Genomic DNA, 22,507 nt, shown 5'->3' with positions numbered 1-22,507 from the left:
TAAAAATTATTTTCTATAAGAATTTCTCTTTAATTTATTTTCTCCATAATAATTCTTTAAAATTCAATTTTTATATAAATTTCCCCCTAAAATTTGAATAAAAATTATTTTCTATAAGAATTCCTCTTTAATTTATTTTCTCCATAATAATTCTTTTAAATTCAATTTTTATATAAATTTCCCCCTGAAATTTAAATAAAAATTATTTCCTATAAGAATTTCTCTTTAATTTATTTTCTCCATAATAATTCTTTAAAATTCAATTTTTATATAAATTTTCCCCTGAAATTTAAATAAAAATTATTTCCTATAAGAATTTCTCTTTAATTTATTATCTCTATAATAATTCTTTAAAATTCAATTTTTATATAAATTTTCCTCTGAAATTTAAATAAAAATTATTTTTTATAAGAATTCCTCTTTAATTTATTTTCTCCATAATAATTCTTTAAAATTCAATTTTTGTATAAATTTCCCCCTGAAATTTAAATAAAAATTACTTTCTATAAAAATTCTTCTTTAATTTATTTTCTCCATAATAATTCTTTAAAATTCAATTTTTGTATAAATTTTCCCCTGAAATTTAAATAAAAATTATTTTCTATAAGAATTCTTCTTTAATTTATTTTCTCCATAATAATTCTTTTAAATTCAATTTTTGTATAAATTTTCCCCTGAAATTTAAATAAAAATTATTTCCTATAAGAATTTCTCTTTAATTTATTTCCCCCATAATAATTCTTTAAAATTCAATTTTTATATAAATTTTCCCCTGAAATTTAAATAAAAATTATTTCCTATAAGAATTTCTCTTTAATTTATTATCTCTATAATAATTCTTTAAAATTCAATTTTTATATAAATTTTCCTCTGAAATTTAAATAAAAATTACTTTCTATAAAAATTCTTCTTTAATTTATTTTCTCCATAATAATTCTTTAAAATTCAATTTTTGTATAAATTTCCCCCTGAAATTTAAATAAAAATTATTTTCTATAAGAATTCTTCTTTAATTTATTTTCTCCATAATAATTCTTTAAAATTCAATTTTTATATAAATTTCCCCCTAAAATTTGAATAAAAATTATTTTGTATAAGAATTTCTCTTTAATTTATTTACTCCATAATAATTCTTTAAAATTCAATTTTTATATAAATTTTCCCCTGAAATTTAAATAAAAATTATTTTCTATAAGAATTCTTCTTTAATTTATTTTCTCCATAATAATTCTTTAAAATTCAATTTTTATATAAATTTCCCCCTAAAATTTGAGTAAAAATTATTTTCTATAAGAATTTCTCTTTAATTTATTTTCTCCATAATAATTCTTTAAAATTCAATTTTTATATAAATTTTCCCCTGAAATTTAAATAAAAATTATTTCCTATAAGAATTTCTCTTTAATTTATTATCCCCATAATAATTATTTAAAATTCAATTTTTGTATAAATTTTCCTCTGAGATTTAAATAAAAATTATTTCCTATAAGAATTTCTCTTTAATCTATTATATCCATAATAATTCTTTAAAATTCAATCTTTGTATAAATTTTACTCTGAAATTTGAATAAAAATTATTTTCTATAAGAATTCTTCTTTAATTTATTTTCTCTATAATAATTCTTTAAAATTCAATTTTTATATAAATTTTCCTCTGAAATTTAAATAAAAATTATTTCCTATAAGAATTTCTCTTTAATTTATTATCTCCATAATAATTCTTTAAAATTCAATTTTTATATAAATTTTCCTCTGAAATTTAAATAAAAATTATTTTCTATAAGGATTATACTTTAATTTATTATCCACATAATAATTCTTTAAAATTCAATTTTTATATAAATTTTCCCCTGAAATTTAAATAAAAATTATTTCCTATAAGAATTTCTCTTTAATTTATTTTCTCCATAATAATTCTTTAAAATTCAATTTTTATATAGATTCCCCCCTGAAATTTAAATAAAAATTACTCCCTATAAGAATTTCTCTTTAATTTATTTTCTCCATAATAATTCTTTTAAATTCAATTTTTATATAAATTTCCCTCTGAAATTTAAATAAAAATCACTCCCTATAAGAATTTCTCTTTAATTTATTTTCTCCATAATAATTCTTTTAAATTCAATTTTTATATAAATTTCCCTCTGAAATTTAAATAAAAATTATTTCCTATAAGAATTTCTCTTTAATTTATTATCCCCATAATAATTATTTAAAATTCAATTTTTGTATAAATTTTCCTCTGAGATTTAAATAAAAATTATTTCCTATAAGAATTTCTCTTTAATCTATTATATCCATAATAATTCTTTAAAATTCAATTTTTGTATAAATTTTACTCTGAAATTTGAATAAAAATTATTTTCTATAAGAATTCTTCTTTAATTTATTTTCTCTATAATAATTCTTTAAAATTCAATTTTTATATAAATTTTCCTCTGAAATTTAAATAAAAATTATTTCCTATAAGAATTTCTCTTTAATTTATTACCCCCATAATAATTCTTTAAAATTCAATTTTTATATAAATTTTCCCCTGAAATTTAAATAAAAATTATTTTCTATAAAAATTTCTCTTTAATTTGTTTTCTCCATAATAATTCTTTAAAATTCAATTTTTGTATAAATTTTCCCCTGAAATTTAAATAAAAATTATTTCCTATAATAATTTCTCTTTAATTTATTATTTCCATAATAATTCTTTAAAATTCAATTTTTATATAAATTTTACCCTGAAATTTAAATAAAAATTATTTTCTATAAGAATTTCTCTTTAATTTATTATCTCTATAATAATTCTTTAAAATTCAATTTTTATATAAATTTTCCTCTGAAATTTAAATAAAAATTATTTCCTATAAGAATTTATCTTTAATTTATTACCCCCATAATAATTCTTTAAAATTCAATTTTTGTATAAATTTTCCTCTGAAATTTAAATAAAAATTATTTCCTATAAGAATTTCTCTTTAATTTGTTTTCTCCATAATAATTCTTTAAAATTCAATTTTTGTATAAATTTTCCCCTGAAATTTAAATAAAAATTATTTTCTATAAGAATTTCTCTTTAATTTATTATCTCTATAATAATTCTTTAAAATTCAATTTTTATATAAATTTTCCTCTGAAATTTGAATAAAAATTATTTCCTATAAGAATTTCTCTTTAATTTATTACCTCCATAATAATTCTTTAAAATTCAATTTTTATATAAATTTCCCCCTGAAATTTAAATAAAAATTATTTTCTACAAGAATTTCTCTTTAATTTATTACCTCCATAATAATTCTTTAAAATTCAATTTTTGTATAAATTTTCCCCTGAAATTTAAATAAAAATTATTTTCTATAAGAATTTCTCTTTAATTTATTACCTCCATAATAATTCTTTAAAATTCAATTTTTGTATAAATTTTCCTCTGAAATTTGAATAAAAATTATTTTCTATAAGAATTCTTCTTTAATTTATTTTCTCCATAATAATTATTTAAAATTCAATTTTTGTATAAATTTTCCTCTGAAATTTAAATAAAAATTATTTCCTATAAAAATTTCTCTTTAATTTATTACCTCCATAATAATTCTTTAAAATTCAATTTTTGTATAAATTTTCCTCTGAAATTTGAATAAAAATTATTTTCTATAAAAATTCTTCTTTAATTTATTTTCTCCATAATAATTCTTTAAAATTCAATTTTTGTATAAATTTTCCTCTGAAATTTAAATAAAAATTATTTTCTATAAGAATTTCTCTTTAATTTATTATCTCCATAATAATTCTGTTAGAAATCTATCAGATAGATGGCGCTGCGAGCGGAGTGTTGTAGGTTTACGGTCTGGGGAATTTCCAGACTGCGGCCTACTACCGCCGGGAAACCGGAAACTGGATGGAAGGCACTGTTGCGTGTTGTAGTACAGAAAACTTTATTACGTCTTATCACGACGAAGGTTGTTACAAGAGAGAGATTGTGTAATCTCGGCGGCGGCAAATCCGCCTTGGGTCGTCGGACACGTAGAGTCGAGAGCGGCGACTCGCTCTTGCCGCTTGCACGCGGCTGATGCCGGCGATGCTAGCGCTGCGGCAAGGTACGGCAGCATACGTAGCCCCTACACACTCCCCCCCAAGGAAAAGCGGCAGCGAACAACAGATACTTTGCTTAAAGGCTACATAGAATTACAAACGACTCTTATAAACTACGACTTACATGCTACGCGTATATTTACAAAACCTTAACCTAATGTACGGAGTCCGCAAAAGTGACTCTTTTACGCGAGTAGGTGCGCACAGGCACGCTCGGCAGCGACGGGGCACCGCTCGATACTGGGACTGCAAGTCCCTCGCAAACGCTATGCGCGGGTTTCAACAGCTCTACGGAGACGTTGCGCGGTAAACCGTTGACCTCGATTGAATACACTTGTTCGGAAATACGCTGAAGCACCCGATGGGGTCCCGTGTAAGGCCGTTCCAACGGTCTACGCACGGATTTAACAAGCATAAATACATGCGAACATGATCCGAGATCTTTGTATACAAAGGTTTTAACGCTACGCTTGTGCGCTACGGGCACAGGCTTGACGGCACGCATATACTGTCGGAATTCCTCGAGGAATGGCTGCGGATCAGGGCTAAAATTATCTAATAGGAAAAATTCGCCCGGCAGACGCAACGAGGTTCCGTAAACGTAATCGGCAGGAGAAGCGTTAGTATCGAGACGGATATGAGTACGCAACCCTAACAGTACAATAGGTAAGACGCGCGACCATTGCTGATTGGCGTGACACATAATTGCTGCCTTCAAGACGCGGTGCCAGCGCTCAACCATGCCGTTAGACGCGGGGTGATACGCGGTGGTTCTCTTTCTCCGGCATCCAACGAGCGCCAGGAGGGCTGAGAAAAGCTGTGACTCGAATTGCGGACCTTGATCACTCGTCAAAAATGCAGGAGCGCCGAAACGTGACACCCAATGCTCAAAAAAGGCGCGGCCGACCGTCTGAGCGGACGTCTCCTTCAGGGGAACGGCCTCAGCCCAGCGAGAGAATCTGTCGATCATGGTAAGGCAGTATTGAAAGCCTTCGCTGACCGGCAGCGGACCGACAAGGTCGATGTGTACGTGAGTAAAACGTCCGTCGGGCGCGACGAACTGGGACGGAGTCAGCTTGACGTGTCGAGAAATTTTGGATTGCTGGCAATCGACACACGACTTACACTGGCGAGCTATGTCGCGGTGCATGTCGGGCCAGACATATCGCTGTCGTATGAGTCGGTCAGTGACTTTCGCGCTCGGATGTGCGGAAGAATGAAAGAGCTTGAACAACCGCTCGCGCATGGAGGCGGGGATATACGGACGGATGCACTCCTCGGATACGCTGCAATACACAGGAGAGTGATCTGTGCCCCACGTGAGTCTCTTAAGGGCGAGAGAGTGGTCTGGCGATGCAAGAATTTCCCTGAGCTCGGGGTCGTTTTCCTGCTCGCGAGAGAGCTCATTCAAATCGAATTGCGTCGGCAGACGGATTGCCTCGGTACGCGAGAGCGAATCGGCAACGACGTTTTCATTTCCGGGCAAGAAGAGAATCTTCGACGTAAATTGCGCTATATAGCACAACTGCCGAGTCTGCCGAGGAGACGCACGCTCAGAGTTCTGCGCAAAGGCGTAGATGAGCGGTTTGTGGTCGGTGTAGATAATGAATTCGCGACCTTCTAGGAAGTGGCGAAAGTGGCGCACAGCTTCGTAAGCTGCGGTAAGCTCACGGTCGTATGTGCTGTATTTGCACTGAGCCGGGGAAAACTTTCGCGAGAAAAAGGCGAGCGGTCTCCAACTATCGCCACACAGCTGCTCGAGAACTGCACCCATGGCCACGTCGGAAGCGTCTGAGACAAGGGGCACGGTGGCCGATTCGCAGGGGTGCGTTATAAGGGCAGCGTTCGCAAGATCATCCTTGCATTTAACGAAAGCCGCTTCGGCTTCGGGCGTCCATACGATGGGTCGCTTATCACGTTTGCGCGCGTCCTGCATGTACGCGTTCAACGGAGCTTGAGTGGCGGCAGCGTGAGGAATACAGCGCCGGTAAAAATTTACCATTCCTAGAAAACGACGCAGGTCGTCGATCGTGCGCGGTTTGGGGAAACGACTAATAGCCTCGACCTTCTCTGGAGTGGGTTTAAACCCCTCAGAGTTAACTAGGTGTCCCAAAAAAACTAACTCGGATACGCCGAAACGGCATTTATCCAGGTTCACGCGCAGATGAAAGTCACGTAAACGCTCTAGGACGATCGCCAGATGGGTCTCATGCTCTTCCGGAGAGGAAGAGGCGATGAGGATGTCATCGAGAAACGTGAAAACGAAATCGAGATCGCCGAGAGCACGGTTTATATATCTCTGAAAAGTTTGCCCTGCGTTGCGGAGGCCAAAGGTCATTGCACACTATTCAAAAAGGCCGAAGGGAGTGATGACGGCAGTTTTTTGAATATCTTCGGCAGCTACGGGTATCTGATGATACGCTTTGTACAGGTCTAGCGCCGTGAAAATGGTCTTGCCGTGAAGGTTAGCCGGGAAGTCGTGCAGGTGAGGCACGGGGTAACGATCGGGTATCGTCACGCTATTCAAACGGCGGTAATCTCCGCATACCCGCCATTCACCGGACTTCTTTTTGACTAAGTGGATCGGACTAGCCCAAGGGCTGCTAGAAGGCCTGCAAATTCCTGCCTCGATCAGGTGTTTAAACTCGGCCTTCGCGGCCTTGAGTTTTTCAGGCGATAGACGCCGAGCACGCTCCGCGACGGGGGGACCGGTGGTGGAAATGTGATGATACACACCGCGCGACTCGAGAGGAGTCGGTTGCTCGAGTCCGATGACTTGCGGGAAACGAGCTAATATACTAGAGTACTTGAACGACGGTCCAAGGACGTTCACGCATGAAGAGGGAGAGCTCGCGATACCGGCCAAAACAAACAAACCGGTAGCAGAATCTATCAGGCGACGCCTCTTCAAATCTACCGTGAGACCATGATGCGTAAGCAGGTCGGCTCCTATGATGGGATACGGGACTGCTGCTACGCAAAAATTCCACTCTATCGGGCGGCGCAATCCGAAATCGAGGGCAACGCGAATATCGCCATACGTATCGATACGGGTGTCGTTCGCGGCAAACAATTTAAACGCGCTGGGACGCGCACGCGACGCAGCTGAAACCGGCAGCAAAGACAAATCCGAACCTGTGTCTACGAGAAAGGTACGGCCTGACTTACGGTCGCGTATGTGGAGACGTTTCGAGGACGCATAACACTCTCCAACAGTCTCCGAGGAGGAGGGTGGCCTCAGTTTTCCGACGCTCTAGGAGGACTGGGCCACGCGCACGGCTTAATGCAACGAAACGCGCGTTCGCCGAACTTCGCATGCAGACGGCAGAGACCGGAAGGGTCACGACTCTGGGACCTATTCCGAGTTCTCGAAGCGACATTTCTCCCGGGGCTACGCTGGCGTGTCCGCGAGACACGCTCGATCGCGGTATTCAATCTAGCTACCTCACGGAAGAGTTTGTCCAACTGCTCTTGCATGGAGCCCGGCCGTGATACGTCGGCAGCTGCTGCGAGGACAGAAGCGCTCGCTGGCTGTATCGTCTCGACGATCTTGTCGGCCAGAAGGGCCATCTCCTGCAGGTCGTCATGCTTGGACGCGACTAGAATTGCGCGGCACTGCTCGGGCAGCAGGTCGAAAAAAATCGATTTAAGCACATTATCTGCGCAAGCACCATTGTTTAAATTACGCATAAGTGACAAGATATGCGAAGGTTTGCCATGTGACGCTACCTGCCCCTTGAGGAGCTGCCGGAGTTTCGTTTCGGCCGAAGTGGAGAGAGTGGAAATAATGCGCTCTTTGATTCGATTATACGGCGCGACGGGATCCGGCGACAATATGAGATCGGATATAACCGACGCGGTATCCGCATCCAGGCCGGCAATTACGGTGTCGGCCATTGTAGTCTGGCTCGTAATTCGTGCGTTTCGAAACGACGCCTCGACCTGTCCGAACCATAGCGCAGGGTCGTTCTTGAAAAATGCGGGGAGTTTCGGCGCACGATAACTATCTACGCGGTTCGCGAACGCGTCGGCATCCGATGCAGAACGGGCGTTTAAAAGTTCGCGCGCGGCCTCGAGCTCCGCCTCTAACCGTGCGATTCTATCTTCCGGCGTGGGCTGCGACATTTTTCACACGCGAGACTAGAATTAAAACGGAACGAAAACGACTTAAAAAAAAATACGCTCACTTCACCACGACGGCAGCTTTTCACGGCTTCGGCAGCGGCGTCGGCAACGGTACCCACGTGGCGGCAGCAACGGCAGCGATAATGGTACCCTCGTAGCGGCAGCAATGGCGGCGACGGTGGTACCCACGTGGCGTCGATGGCTTCACGCTCGGCGGCTGCAGCGTGCAGCGAGCGGCCTGCTCGCCGCCTGGAAACAGGAACGGCGGATTGCAGCGAGCGGATTGCTCGCCGCCAGGAAACCTCTTCTTCGTCGGATCTCCGAACAACGTGCACGGTTTCCGAGCACGTGCAGCCAGGCTTTTCGGTACGAAAAGCACGTCGGCGGAGGTACAACGGCAGCAACAGGCAATGTCCCTTCCACGAGGCGTCCAATGCCTCGTCACAGTTTCGAAAATTTTCCGAAAACACGACCTATCAGTCGGCAGCGATCACGTCGGGGTCACCAGATGTGGGTTTACGGTCTGGGGAATTTCCAGACTGCGGCCTACTACCGCCGGGAAACCGGAAACTGGATGGAAGGCACTGTTGCGTGTTGTAGTACAGAAAACTTTATTACGTCTTATCACGACGAAGGTTGTTACAAGAGAGAGATTGTGTAATCTCGGCGGCGGCAAATCCGCCTTGGGTCGTCGGACACGTAGAGTCGAGAGCGGCGACTCGCTCTTGCCGCTTGCACGCGGCTGATGCCGGCGATGCTAGCGCTGCGGCAAGGTACGGCAGCATACGTAGCCCCTACAGTGTGTGTGGTCCGTTTTCGGTTGTCACGTGCCGATCTGGTGTGTTCTTGTTCTGTTCGATTCTTGATCATGAATGCGCGCCCTTGCCATGAGGTTTCGATCGACAATCATTGTATAAGTTTTGTTTTACTTTATTCTGTCCGGGTGACCACAATAATGTGCTCACATCATTGTTTATAGTCTATTGTAATTTCAATCAAGTGCGAATATAGTTTTCTTTTTTCGAGTTGGTATTTTAATAGGTTATGGGCCCAGTGCACGTGGCGTGACATAATGGCGGATATACGGTTTTCGATTACAAAGCTGAATAATGCGAACTACGAGATATGGAGGAGTAAAGTTGAATTGCTGTTAATTAAGGAGGACTTGTGGCATACTATAAATAAGGATAAGCCTGCGGATGCAAATGAAAAATGGCTTAAAGCGGACGGTCAAGCCAGGGCGATCATCGGACTTCTATTGGAAGATGACCAATTTATACATTTTAAGGGAGCTACCGATGCAAAAGCAGCATGGGAAGCGTTAAGGAAATACCACCAGAAAGCCTCTTTGACAAATCAGGTACACTTGTTAAAAAGAATTATTAATCTAAAGTTAGACGAGAACGGCGATATGGAAAGGTACGTCCATGAAATTTTGAGCCTCGTGGACCGGCTTGCCGCCATAGGGGAAACTCTGAAGGAGAAAATCGTTATATCAATAATGCTGAGTAACCTTCCGGATTCTTTCGGGACGCTTATTACAGCGCTAGAAACCCGAAATGAAAATGAGCTGACCTTGGAACTCGTTAAGGGGAAATTAATAGATGAAGCAGCAAGGCGTCAAAATTTGAGAAATGGAATTCCAGAAGAAGATAAAGCTTTAAAAGTAACTCAAAGAAACACATTCGGATCAGGAAAAACTACAGAACAGCCGAGTATGTATACCTGTTATTTCTGCAAGAAGCAGGGTCATTTGAAGAAGAATTGCACAAAGTACCAGAGGTGGAAGGAAAAGAATCCAGGCAAGTCAAATCAGAAAGCTAGTCAGGTTGTTCGTCAGAGAGTACGTACAGACTCTACGGATCCTCACTCTACAAGTGATGTTTGTTTCCATGCTGAGGTCAACAGCGTATCATGGAATAAAGATGATTGGTGCATTGACTCCGGTGCCACCAGTCATATGTCAAATAATAGAAATTTCTTTCTTAGTTTAAAGAAGTGCAATAATGAGAAAGTGAGACTAGCGAATGGTTCTTGTGCAGAAATTGAAGGCAGAGGAGATGGAAAAATTTGGTGCGAAGGCCCTCAAGGAAATCCTCTTGCTATTCATATAAAGGATGTGTTATATGTTCCAGCATTAAAAGAGAATTTGATATCCGTCAAGAGGTTGACAGATAAGGATTTTGAGGTTAATTTTACCAAAGGAATGTGTGAAATAAGCAGCAAAGACCATGTTATAATCAAGACTGAATCATACGGTGACCTATTTAAATTAAGGAGTGTCGACAAGGCTCTTGTTGCTACTAGTCAGCATTCATTAAACTGCCAGCACACATGGCACAGAAAATTAGGCCATAGGGACTTTGAGGCAATAAAGGAAATGGTGTCGAAAGGACTTATACAGGGAATAAAAATTAAGGACTGCGGATTGAGACAAATATGTGACACCTGCGTAAAGGGAAAAATGACCAGAAGACCTTTCCCTCAGAAGTCTGACAGTAAGTCTGAATCGATATTAGATTTAATACACACCGATGTATGTGGACCGATGCAGACTAGAACTCCAGGTCAGAAACGTTATGTGTTGACTTTAATTGACGATTTTAGCAGGTATACGACAATATATCTGTTAGGTCATAAATCTGACACAACAAACAGGATCAAGGACTTTGTACAAGAAGCAAAGACCAAATTTGGAAAAGTTCCTAAAGTTTTCAGATCCGACCGAGGTACGGAGTACATCAATAAAGAATTAAAGGATTTCTTCACAGCACATGGAATAAAATGTCAATATACGGTCAGCTACACCCCGGAACAGAACGGTGTAGCAGAAAGGAAAAATAGATCTCTCATGGAGATGGCAAGGTGCCTGTTAATCGATGCTGGACTTGAGAGAAAATACTGGGGTGAGGCAGTCCATTTTTCAAATTATCTACAAAATCGACTGGTTACAAAAGCTACAGGTACATCTCCAATGGAGAGATGGTGCGGAATAAAGCCTGACTTTAAGGATATGCATATTTTTGGATCAAAAGCATATGCACATGTACCAAAAGAATTGAGAAAAAAGCTAGATAACAAGGCAAAGCAATACATTTTTGCAGGGTTTGATGAAAAATCCAAAGGATACCGTCTTCTAGACACAAGCACAGACAAAATTGTAGTCAGCCGCGATGTGAAGTTCACAGACTCAACTCAAGACATCAATAAGGAAAAGTATTCAACTAAGGAAGATGAGAAAAACGATTCTATAATAGAATTCGCGGATAAAGCTCCAGAAAATGAAGAAATTGATAGAGAAAATGAAGAAATTGATGGAGAAAATGAAGAGAACCCTGAAGATGATGATAATGAGGACGAATTCAACATAGAGTCTAGAAGAGGCCCCGGACGCCCTCGAATCATAAGGACTGGAGGCCGAGGCAGACCACGCAAAGTATACTCGCAAAGAACAAATAATCAAGAAAATTTTTTAGGATATGCCAGTGAGATTCCCCTGGACGTTGCCATATCTGGCGCAGATGCAGATGAATGGATATTGGCAATGGTTGATGAAATAAAATCCATGCTGGAAAAGGACGTTTGGGACTTGGTTGAGCGACCCGAAGGAAGAAATGTTGTGGATTGTCGCATGGTACTGACAAATAAACATGGACCAAATGGAGCAATCGAGCGAAGGAAAGCCAGATTGGTTGCTCGAGGATTTAGCCAAAGACCTGGAATGGACTATAATGAAACTTTCGCACCTGTAGCGCGCCTAAGTTCGATTCGATTAGCTGCTGCTTTGGCTGCTCATTACGGAATGAGTATCAATCAAATTGATATAACAACCGCATATTTAAATGGTTCACTAGACGAAGAGGTATATATGGAGATGCCCAGGAATCTACAGACCATACTACGGAAAATTGCAGATTCAGGAGACAGTAGCAGTCGTGTTAAAGTTGCGGCCAGGGAGATGTTAAAGCAAGCAAGATCTGGCAATAAAGTTTGCAAGTTAAAGAAAGCCATCTACGGTCTTAAGCAAGCAGGACGACAGTGGCACACCAAGTTGGACAAGGAATTAAGACTTTTAGGGATGAGTCCATCAAATTTCGATCCTTGCGTGTACCGTCGTAACAAAGGGGAAGATTTGTTATTAGTTGTCGTCTACGTGGACGATATTCTAATTTTGTGCAGAGACTCAAAGAAAATTGAAGACATCAAGCGTGGACTATCTAAGGTTTTTTCTTCCGTTAAAGACTTAGGGAATTTAGAGTATTGTTTAGGAATAGAGTTTGAGTTAGGCATTGGAAAGGTTAAATTGAGCCAAAAAGGATATATTCAGAAGTTACTTGAAAGGTTCAACATGGTAGAGGCCAATCCCGTTAAAATGCCCTTAGAACCTGGGATTGCACTGGTCAAGGAAGATGCAGATATCCAGAGTAAACAGTATCCTTACCGCGAATTGGTAGGTAGTTTGATGTATCTTGCCGTGGTGTCTAGGCCTGACATAGGCTACGCGGTGAGTTATCTTAGTCAGTTTAACAACTGCTACGGAAGGGCACATTGGGAAGCCGCTAAAAGGGTACTGAGATACCTTAAGGGAACTTGTAATTATTGTATAATTTATAAATCAGGTAACGACTCATTGACAGGCTATACGGATGCCGATTGGGGAGGATGCGAGATCGACCGACGTTCCTTCACCGGCTATGTATTTTATTTTTGCGGAGGTCCTGTCACCTGGGAGTCCCGGAAGCAACGGACGGTTGCGTTATCCTCAACTGAAGCTGAATACACGGCCATTACTGATGCCGCTAAAGAGGTCCTGTACTTGTCCAATACATTTAAGGAGCTTGGGGTTCAAACTGGATTCGACGTGACTATTTTCAACGACAATGCGAGTGCGTTAAAGTTGGTTAAGAATCCGGTCTACCATGCGAGGACCAAACATATAGCGATTAGGCATCATTTTATAAAGGAAATTTTGCGTGAAGAAAAGATTAATTTTAAGTATTTGCGAACGGAAGACATGGTTGCTGATGTATTAACCAAGCCTTTGAATGGCTCAAAGCACGAAAAATGTATAAAAGCGCTAGGTTTAGTTAATTAAGGTTTCTTTAAAGTAAGGTTTTCTATATGAGTAAATTTAAGGTTTCTCCTTTTAAATTTAAGGGGAAGTGTTAGAAATCTATCAGATAGATGGCGCTGCGAGCGGAGTGTGTGTGGTCCGTTTTCGGTTGTCACGTGCCGATCTGGTGTGTTCTTGTTCTGTTCGATTCTTGATCATGAATGCGCGCCCTTGCCATGAGGTTTCGATCGACAATCATTGTATAAGTTTTATTTTACTTTATTCTGTCCGGGTGACCACAATAATGTGCTCACATCATTGTTTATAGTCTATTGTAATTTCAATCAAGTGCGAATATAGTTTTCCTTTTTCGAGTTCGTATTTTAATAAATTCTTTAAAATTCAATTTTTGTATAAATTTCTCCCTGAAATTTAAATAAAAATTATTTTCTATAAGAATTTCTCTTTAGTTTATTACCTCCATAATAATTCTTTAAAATTCAATTTTTGTATAAATTTTCCTCTGAAATTTAAATAAAAATTATTTCCTATAAAAATTTCTCTTTAATTTATTCCCCCCATAATAATTCTTTAAAATTCAATTTTTGTATAAATTTTCCTCTGAAATTTGAATAAAAATTATTTTCTATAAGAATTTCTCTTTAATTTATTATCTCATTAATAATTATTTAAAATTCGATTTTTATATAAATTTTCCTCTGAAATTTAAATAAAAATTATTTTCTATAAGAAATCTTCTTTAATTTATTTTCTTCATAATAATTCTTTAAAATTCAATTTTTATATAAATTTTCCTCTGAAATTTGAATAAAAATTATTTTCTATAAGAATTTCTCTTTAATTTGTTTTCTCCATAATAATTCTTTAAAATTCAATTTTTATATAAATTTTCCCCTGAAATTTAAATAAAAATTATTTTCTATAAGAATTCTTCTTTAATTTATTTTCTCCATAATAATTCTTTTAAATTCAATTTTTGTATAAATTTCCCCCTGAAATTTAAATAAAAATTATTTCCTATAAGAATTTCTCTTTAATTTATTATCTCCATAATAATTCTTTAAAATTCGATTTTTATATAAATTTCCCCCTGAAATTTAAATAAAAATTATTTTCTATAAAAATTCTTCTTTAATTTATTTTCTCCATAATAATTCTTTTAAATTCAATTTTTGTATAAATTTCCCCCTGAAATTTAAATAAAAATTATTTCCTATAAGAATTTCTCTTTAATTTATTATCTCCATAATAATTCTTTAAAATTCGATTTTTATATAAATTTCCCCCTGAAATTTAAATAAAAATTATTTTCTATAAAAATTCTTCTTTAATTTATTTTCTCCATAATAATTCTTTTAAATTCAATTTTTGTATAAATTCCCCCCTGAAATTTAAATAAAAATTATTTCCTATAAGAATTTCTCTTTAATTTATTATCTCCATAATAATTCTTTAAAATTCGATTTTTATATAAATTTCCCCCTGAAATTTAAATAAAAATTATTTTCTATAAAAATTCTTCTTTAATTTATTTTCTCCATAATAATTCTTTTAAATTCAATTTTTGTATAAATTTCCCCCTAAAATTTAAATAAAAATTATTTCCTATGAGAATTTCTCTTTAATTTATTATCTCCATAATAATTCTTTAAAATTCGATTTTTATATAAATTTTCCCCTGAAATTTAAATAAAAATTATTTTCTATAAAAATTCTTCTTTAATTTATTTTCTCTATAATAATTCTTTTAAATTCAATTTTTGTATAAATTTCCCCCTGAAATTTAAATAAAAATTATTTCCTATAAGAATTTCTCTTTAATTTATTTTCTCCATAATAATTCTTTTAAATTCAATTTTTGTATAAATTTCCCCCTGAAATTTAAATAAAAATTATTTCCTATAAGAATTTCTCTTTAATTTATTATCTCCATAATAATTCTTTAAAATTCGATTTTTATATAAATTTCCCCCTGAAATTTAAATAAAAATTATTTTCTATAAAAATTCTTCTTTAATTTATTTTCTCCATAATAATTCTTTTAAATTCAATTTTTGTATAAATTTCCCCCTGAAATTTAAATAAAAATTATTTCCTATAAGAATTTCTCTTTAATTTATTATCTCCATAATAATTCTTTAAAATTCGATTTTTATATAAATTTCCCCCTGAAATTTAAATAAAAATTATTTTCTATAAAAATTCTTCTTTAATTTATTTTCTCCATAATAATTCTTTTAAATTCAATTTTTGTATAAATTTCCCCCTAAAATTTAAATAAAAATTATTTCCTATGAGAATTTCTCTTTAATTTATTATCTCCATAATAATTCTTTAAAATTCGATTTTTATATAAATTTCCCCCTGAAATTTAAATAAAAATTATTTTCTATAAAAATTCTTCTTTAATTTATTTTCTCTATAATAATTCTTTTAAATTCAATTTTTGTATAAATTTCCCCCTAAAATTTAAATAAAAATTATTTCCTATAAGAATTTCTCTTTAATTTTTATCTCCATAATAATTCTTTAAAATTCAATTTTTATATAAATTTTCCCCTGAAATTTAAATAAAAATTATTTTCTATAAAAATTCTTCTTTAATTTATTTTCTCCATAATAATTCTTTTAAATTCAATTTTTATATAAATTTCCCCCTGAAATTTAAATAAAAATTATTTTCTATAAAAATTCTTCTTTAATTTATTTTCTCCATAATAATTCTTTTAAATTCAATTTTTGTATAAATTTCCCCTAAAATTTAAATAAAAATTATTTTCTATAAGAATTCTTCTTTAATTTATTTTCTCCGTAATAATTCTTTTAAATTCAATTTTTGTACAAATTTTCCCCTAAAATTTAAATAAAAATTATTTTCTATAAGAATTCTTCTTTAATTTATCATCTCCATAATAATTCTTTTAAATTCAATTTTTGTATAAATTTCCCCCTGAAATTTAAATAAAAATTATTTCCTATAAGAATTTCTCTTTAATTTATTATCTCCATAATAATTCTTTAAAATTCGATTTTTATATAAATTTCCCCCTGAAATTTAAATAAAAATTATTTTCTATAAAAATTCTTCTTTAATTTATTTTCTCCATAATAATTCTTTTAAATTCAATTTTTGTATAAATTTCCCCCTAAAATTTAAATAAAAATTATTTCCTATGAGAATTTCTCTTTAATTTATTATCTCCATAATAATTCTTTAAAATTCGATTTTTATATAAATTTCCCCCTGAAATTTAAATAAAAATTATTTTCTATAAAAATTCTTCTTTAATTTATTTTCTCTATAATAATTCTTTTAAATTCAATTTTTGTATAAATTTCCCCCTAAAATTTAAATAAAAATTATTTCCTATAAGAATTTCTCTTTAATTTTTATCTCCATAATAATTCTTTAAAATTCAATTTTTATATAAATTTTCCCCTGAAATTTAAATAAAAATTATTTTCTATAAAAATTCTTCTTTAATTTATTTTCTCCATAATAATTCTTTTAAATTCAATTTTTATATAAATTTCCCCCTGAAATTTAAATAAAAATTATTTTCTATAAAAATTCTTCTTTAATTTATTTTCTCCATAATAATTCTTTTAAATTCAATTTTTGTATAAATTTCCCCTAAAATTTAAATAAAAATTATTTTCTATAAGAATTCTTCTTTAATTTATTTTCTCCGTAATAATTCTTTTAAATTCAATTTTTGTACAAATTTTCCCCTAAAATTTAAATAAAAATTATTTTCTATAAGAATTCTTCTTTAATTTATCATCTCCATAATAATTCTTTAAAATTCAATTTTTATATAAATTTTCCCCTGAAATTTAAATAAAAATTATTTTCTATAAGAATTCTTCTTTAATTTATTTTCTCCATAATAATTCTTTTAAATTCAATTTTTGTATAAATTTTCCCCTAAAATTTAAATAAAAATTATTTTCTATAAGAATTCTTCTTTAATTTATTTTCTCCATAATAATTCTTTTAAATTCAATTTTTATATAAATTTTCCTCTGAAATTTGAATAAAAATTATTTTCTATGGGAATTCTTAATTTATTACCTCCATAATAATTCTTTAAAATTCAATTTTTATATAAATTTTCCTCTAAAATTTGAATAAAAATTATTTTCTATGAGAATTCTTCTTTAATTTATTATCTCCATAATAATTCTTTAAAATTCAATTTTTATATAAATTTTCCTCTAAAATTTGAATAAAAATTATTTTCTATAAGAATTCTTCTTAATTTATTATCTCCATAATAATTCTTTAAAATTCAATTTTTATATAAATTTTCCCCTGAAATTTAAATAAAAATTATTTTCTATAAAAATTCTTCTTTAATTTATTTTCTCCATAATAATTCTTTTAAATTCAATTTTTATATAAATTTTCCTCTGAAATTTGAATAAAAATTATTTTCTATGGGAATTCTTAATTTATTATCTCCATAATAATTCTTTAAAATTCAATTTTTATATAAATTTTCCTCTAAAATTTGAATAAAAATTATTTTCTATGAGAATTCTTCTTTAATTTATTATCTCCATAATAATTCTTTAAAATTCAATTTTTATATAAATTTTCCCCTGAAATTTAAATAAAAATTATTTTCTATAAGAATTCTTTAACTTTCTCTATATAATAATTATTATAAACTTATATAAATAAGCTAAATTTAAGCTTTTAGGTTCATACCCTAAATATAGAAAAATCTTTTATATAAGTAAAATGCCTGAATAAAGGATTATTTTGATGTAATAAAAATGTGTTAAAAAATCACTTTTACTAAATTTTTATCAATAATTTTATTTATTTATTATTATACAAATATATTTATATTCATTAAATTAATTAATTCCACAAAATTCAAAATTTTATATGCTTAAAACACTTGAATATATTTAAATTTATAATTAAAATTTTTAATATAATTAATTTTTAAAATTAAAACTAAATATAAATTAATTATTAATAAACTTTATTATTTATTTAAATTTATTAAGTTTAATAATTCTCTCCTTACTTATCCCCAATTTATTCTTTATATGAATATTTTTAGAAATTTCCTCTATATTATACACTATTTATTTAAATATTAATTCTTTAAAAATTTATAGAATTATATATTTTATAATTTCTTCAATAACTTCTATTTTAATTATTTACAGATTTTTAAATAAAACATTTAATTTATATATCAATTTTATTTTATTATTTAGCTTATGATTAAAATTAGGGTTATACCCCTTAAATAGATGAATAAATTTTTTAATAAAAAAAATTAATTTTAATTCATTAATTTTATTATTAACAATTATTAAATGTATCCCTATTTTTATATTTTTAAATTTTATTAAATTTAATTTTATTATTTTATTTTTATTAATTTTCTTTATACTTCCTCCAGTAATTTTTTCAATAAATACCTCATCCTTTACTCTTTTAATAAATTATTCATCCATATATAATATTCCTTTATTATTAATCTTTTCTTATTTAAATTTTAACATTATAATCATTTATATAACCATTTATATAACTTCAACTCTTATAATCTTACTTATACTTAAAAAATTAAATCTTTATTACAAAAACTCTTTAAATTTAAGATTAAATTATAAAAATAAAATATTTTATAATTTAATAATATTCAAATACTCCCAACTTCCACCATTTTTACCATTTATTATTAAATGAAATTTAATTGATCTTATATTATCAAATAATTATATAATTATATTATCTATATTGATTATCTTTTCTAGATTATTAATAACCTTTAATTATTTAAATTTTAATAATAACAATTTTTTTTTAACAAATTCTAAAATTAGACATAAAATTAATTTATTTGATTATTCTAATTTTAATATTATATTTATTATATACTTTTCATTTTTAACATTTACCTTAATTTTTACCTTTTCATTTATAAACTAAATTTATAATTTTTTAATTTCTTTAAATTTGCAATTTAATATTTTTTATAAACTATATAAACAAAGATTTTAAGTTAATAAAACTTAAAACCTTCAAAGTTTTATATAAATATATATTTAACTTAATTATTTAAATCTTAATTTAATATTAGAAAATTTATTTTCATAAATAAATTTACAGTTTACTCCTTTTATCAGGCATAATATTTCTAAATAAAATTTATTACCAAAAATGATTTTATTCAACTAACCATAAAAATATTGGGATACTTTATTTTATCTTTGCTATATGATCAGGAATAATCGGAGCATCTTTAAGTATAATTATTCGTATAGAATTAAGAACACCTGGGAGATGAATTAATAATGATCAAATTTATAATACTATTGTAACTTCACATGCTTTTATTATAATTTTTTTTATAGTTATACCATTTATAATTGGGGGATTTGGAAATTGATTAGTACCACTAATAATTGGAGCTCCTGATATAGCTTTCCCACGTATAAATAATATAAGATTTTGATTATTAATTCCTTCATTATTTATACTTATAATAAGAAGAACTTTATCTACAGGATCAGGAACAGGTTGAACTATTTACCCTCCCCTATCTTCAATTATATACCACTCATCTTTTTCTGTTGATTTTACTATTTTTTCTTTACATATCGCAGGTATTTCTTCTATTATAGGTGCTATTAATTTTATTGTTTCAATTATATTAATAAAAAATATTTCACTTAATATAAATCAAATCCCCTTATTTCCTTGATCAGTTAAAATTACTGCTATTTTACTTCTTCTTTCTCTCCCTGTTTTAGCAGGTGCTATTACTATACTATTAACAGACCGAAATTTAAATACATCTTTTTTTGACCCTTCTGGAGGAGGAGACCCTATTCTTTACCAACATTTATTCTGATTTTTTGGTCATCCTGAAGTTTATATTTTAATTCTCCCCGGCTTTGGATTGATTTCACATATTATTTTTAACGAAAGAGGAAAAAAAGAAATTTTCGGAAATTTAGGAATAATTTATGCTATATTAGGAATTGGATTCTTAGGGTTTATTGTATGAGCTCATCACATATTTACTGTAGGATTAGATGTTGATACACGAGCATATTTTACATCTGCCACTATAATTATTGCTGTACCAACAGGAATTAAAGTATTTAGATGGATTGCTACTTATTGTGGATCAAAAATTAAAATAAACCCATCAATTATATGATCTTTAGGATTTATCTTCTTATTTACATTAGGGGGATTAACTGGAATTATATTATCAAATTCTTCTATTGATATTATACTTCATGATACATATTATGTAATTGGCCATTTCCACTATGTTTTATCTATAGGTGCAGTATTTGCAATTATTGCAAGATTAATTCATTGATACCCCCTATTCACTGGACTTACACTAAATAAAAAACTATTAAATATTCAATTTATTATAATATTCCTTGGAGTAAACATAACTTTTTTCCCACAACACTTCTTAGGATTAATAGGAATACCTCGACGATATTCAGATTATCCAGATGCTTACTATTGTTGAAATTTAATTTCATCAATTGGTTCATTAATTGCTTTTAATAGAATAATTTTATTAATCTTTATTATTTTAGAAAGATTAATTATAAAACGTTTAATTATATTTAAATATTTTCAATCATCTTTAGAATGATTACAAAATTACCCCCCTTATAGACATTCATATAATGAACTTCCTATTATTATTTTTAAATTTTAATATGGCAGAATAGTGTAATGAATTTAAGTCTCATAAATAAAATTAATAATTTTTATTAAAATTTATTTATATAATAAATATAGCTACATGAAATATATATTCTTTTCAAGATCCTAACTCTCCATTTGCTGATAATTTATTTTATTTTTATAATTTTACAATAATTATCCTAACAATAATTACTATTTCTACTATATATATAATAATTTTTATTTTAAATAATAAATATTTAAATTTAAATTTATTAAAAAATCACAATATTGAAATTTTATGAACTATCACTCCTATAATTATACTTTTAATTATTTCAATCCCTTCTCTTAAAACTCTTTATTTTATTGATGAATTATGAAACCCTACATATTTTACTATTAAATCAATTGGTCATCAATGATATTGAAGTTATGAATACCCTGAATTTTCTAATTTTATATTTGATTCATATATAATTAAATCAATTGAAAATATTAATCAATTTCGTTTATTAGATGTTGATAATCGAGCAGTTATTCCTTATAAAATTCCTATTCGATTACTAGTATCTTCTATAGATGTAATTCACTCATGAACTATCCCAACTATAGGAATTAAAATAGATGCCTCACCAGGTCGAATTAATCAAATATCTTTAATTTCTTTACGACCTGGAATATTTTTTGGACAATGTTCTGAAATTTGTGGTGCATACCATAGATTTATACCTATTGTTATTGAAAGAACAAATTATTTTAATTTTATTAATTGAATTAATAAAAATAATTAAAGAATTAGTTAAATTTTATAACATTAAATTGTCATTTTAAAATTATTATAATAATACTCTTTCATTAGATGTCTGAAAGAAAGAAATGGTCTCTTAAACCAAAATATAGTAGTTAATCGTCTACTTCTAATGATTTTATTCTTTTATCCCTCAAATAAGACCTATATATTGACTTTTACTTTTCTTTTTTATACTTATAATTATATATATATATATTTCAATTTTATACTTTTCTCCTTTTTCATTTTCACCAACTACTTATACTAATTTAAATAATTTTAAATTAATAAAAAAAACTATTAAATTTTAAATGTTAACAAATTTATTTTCAATTTTTGACCCTTCTACAAATAAATTTTTATCTTTAAATTGATTAATTTTATTTTTTCCTTTAATATTAATAAATTGACCTTATTGATTACTACCTTCACGAATTAATATCTTTTGATTAAACTTCTACAAAAAAATTTTTCAAGAATTTTTTAATTTAACAAAAAAAAAATTTTCATCAAACTTGATTATTTTTTTAACTATTATAATTATATTTTTAAAATTAAATTTATTAAGTTTAATACCTTATATTTTTACCCCATCAAGACATTTATCTATTAATCTTTCTTTATCCCTAAGATTATGAATAAGATTTATATTATTTGGATGATTAAATAACACTAATAAAATATTCATTCATCTTCTACCCATAAACACACCAGGACCATTAATAATTTTTATAATTTTAATTGA

At 30.5% G+C, this 22,507-nt stretch overlaps 1 protein-coding gene and 2 pseudogenes across 1 annotated transcript; 2 read left to right on the top strand and 1 right to left on the bottom strand.

The window, feature by feature from the left end:
- Nucleotides 1-6,424: 6,424 nt before the first annotated feature.
- LOC143363460 (uncharacterized) lies at nt 6,425-8,205 on the bottom strand. Its single transcript, XM_076804039.1, has 2 exons — nt 7,525-8,205; nt 6,425-7,333 (listed from the first exon to the last, which is right to left on the bottom strand). The coding sequence occupies exons 1-2, from the start codon at nt 8,203-8,205 to the stop codon at nt 6,425-6,427; spliced, it is 1,590 nt and encodes a 529-aa protein (XP_076660154.1).
- An 11,289-nt stretch (nt 8,206-19,494) lies between these two features.
- LOC143363425 (cytochrome c oxidase subunit 1 pseudogene) lies at nt 19,495-20,995 on the top strand (annotated as a pseudogene).
- Nucleotides 20,996-21,017: 22 nt separating this feature from the next.
- Nucleotides 21,018-21,767, top strand: LOC143363459 (cytochrome c oxidase subunit 2 pseudogene; annotated as a pseudogene).
- The last annotated feature ends 740 nt before the right edge of the window (nt 21,768-22,507 follow it).

The sequence above is a fragment of the Halictus rubicundus genome, unplaced genomic scaffold (genome assembly GCF_050948215.1).
Source record: "Halictus rubicundus isolate RS-2024b unplaced genomic scaffold, iyHalRubi1_principal scaffold0047, whole genome shotgun sequence".
Classification (NCBI taxonomy): domain Eukaryota; kingdom Metazoa; phylum Arthropoda; class Insecta; order Hymenoptera; family Halictidae; genus Halictus; species Halictus rubicundus.
This window is presented reverse-complemented; position numbering and strand designations above follow the sequence as displayed.

What these genes read in the sequence shown, in the direction of transcription:
- LOC143363460 (XM_076804039.1), bottom strand. Translation starts at nt 8,205, where the DNA reads ATGTCGCAGCCCACGCCGGAAGATAGAATCGCACGGTTAGAGGCGGAG. An exon ending in TGGACAAACTCTTCCGTGAG is followed by an intron (nt 7,334 to 7,524) that starts GTAGCTAGATTG and finishes CAGTCCTCCTAG; the next exon opens with AGCGTCGGAAAACTGAGGCC.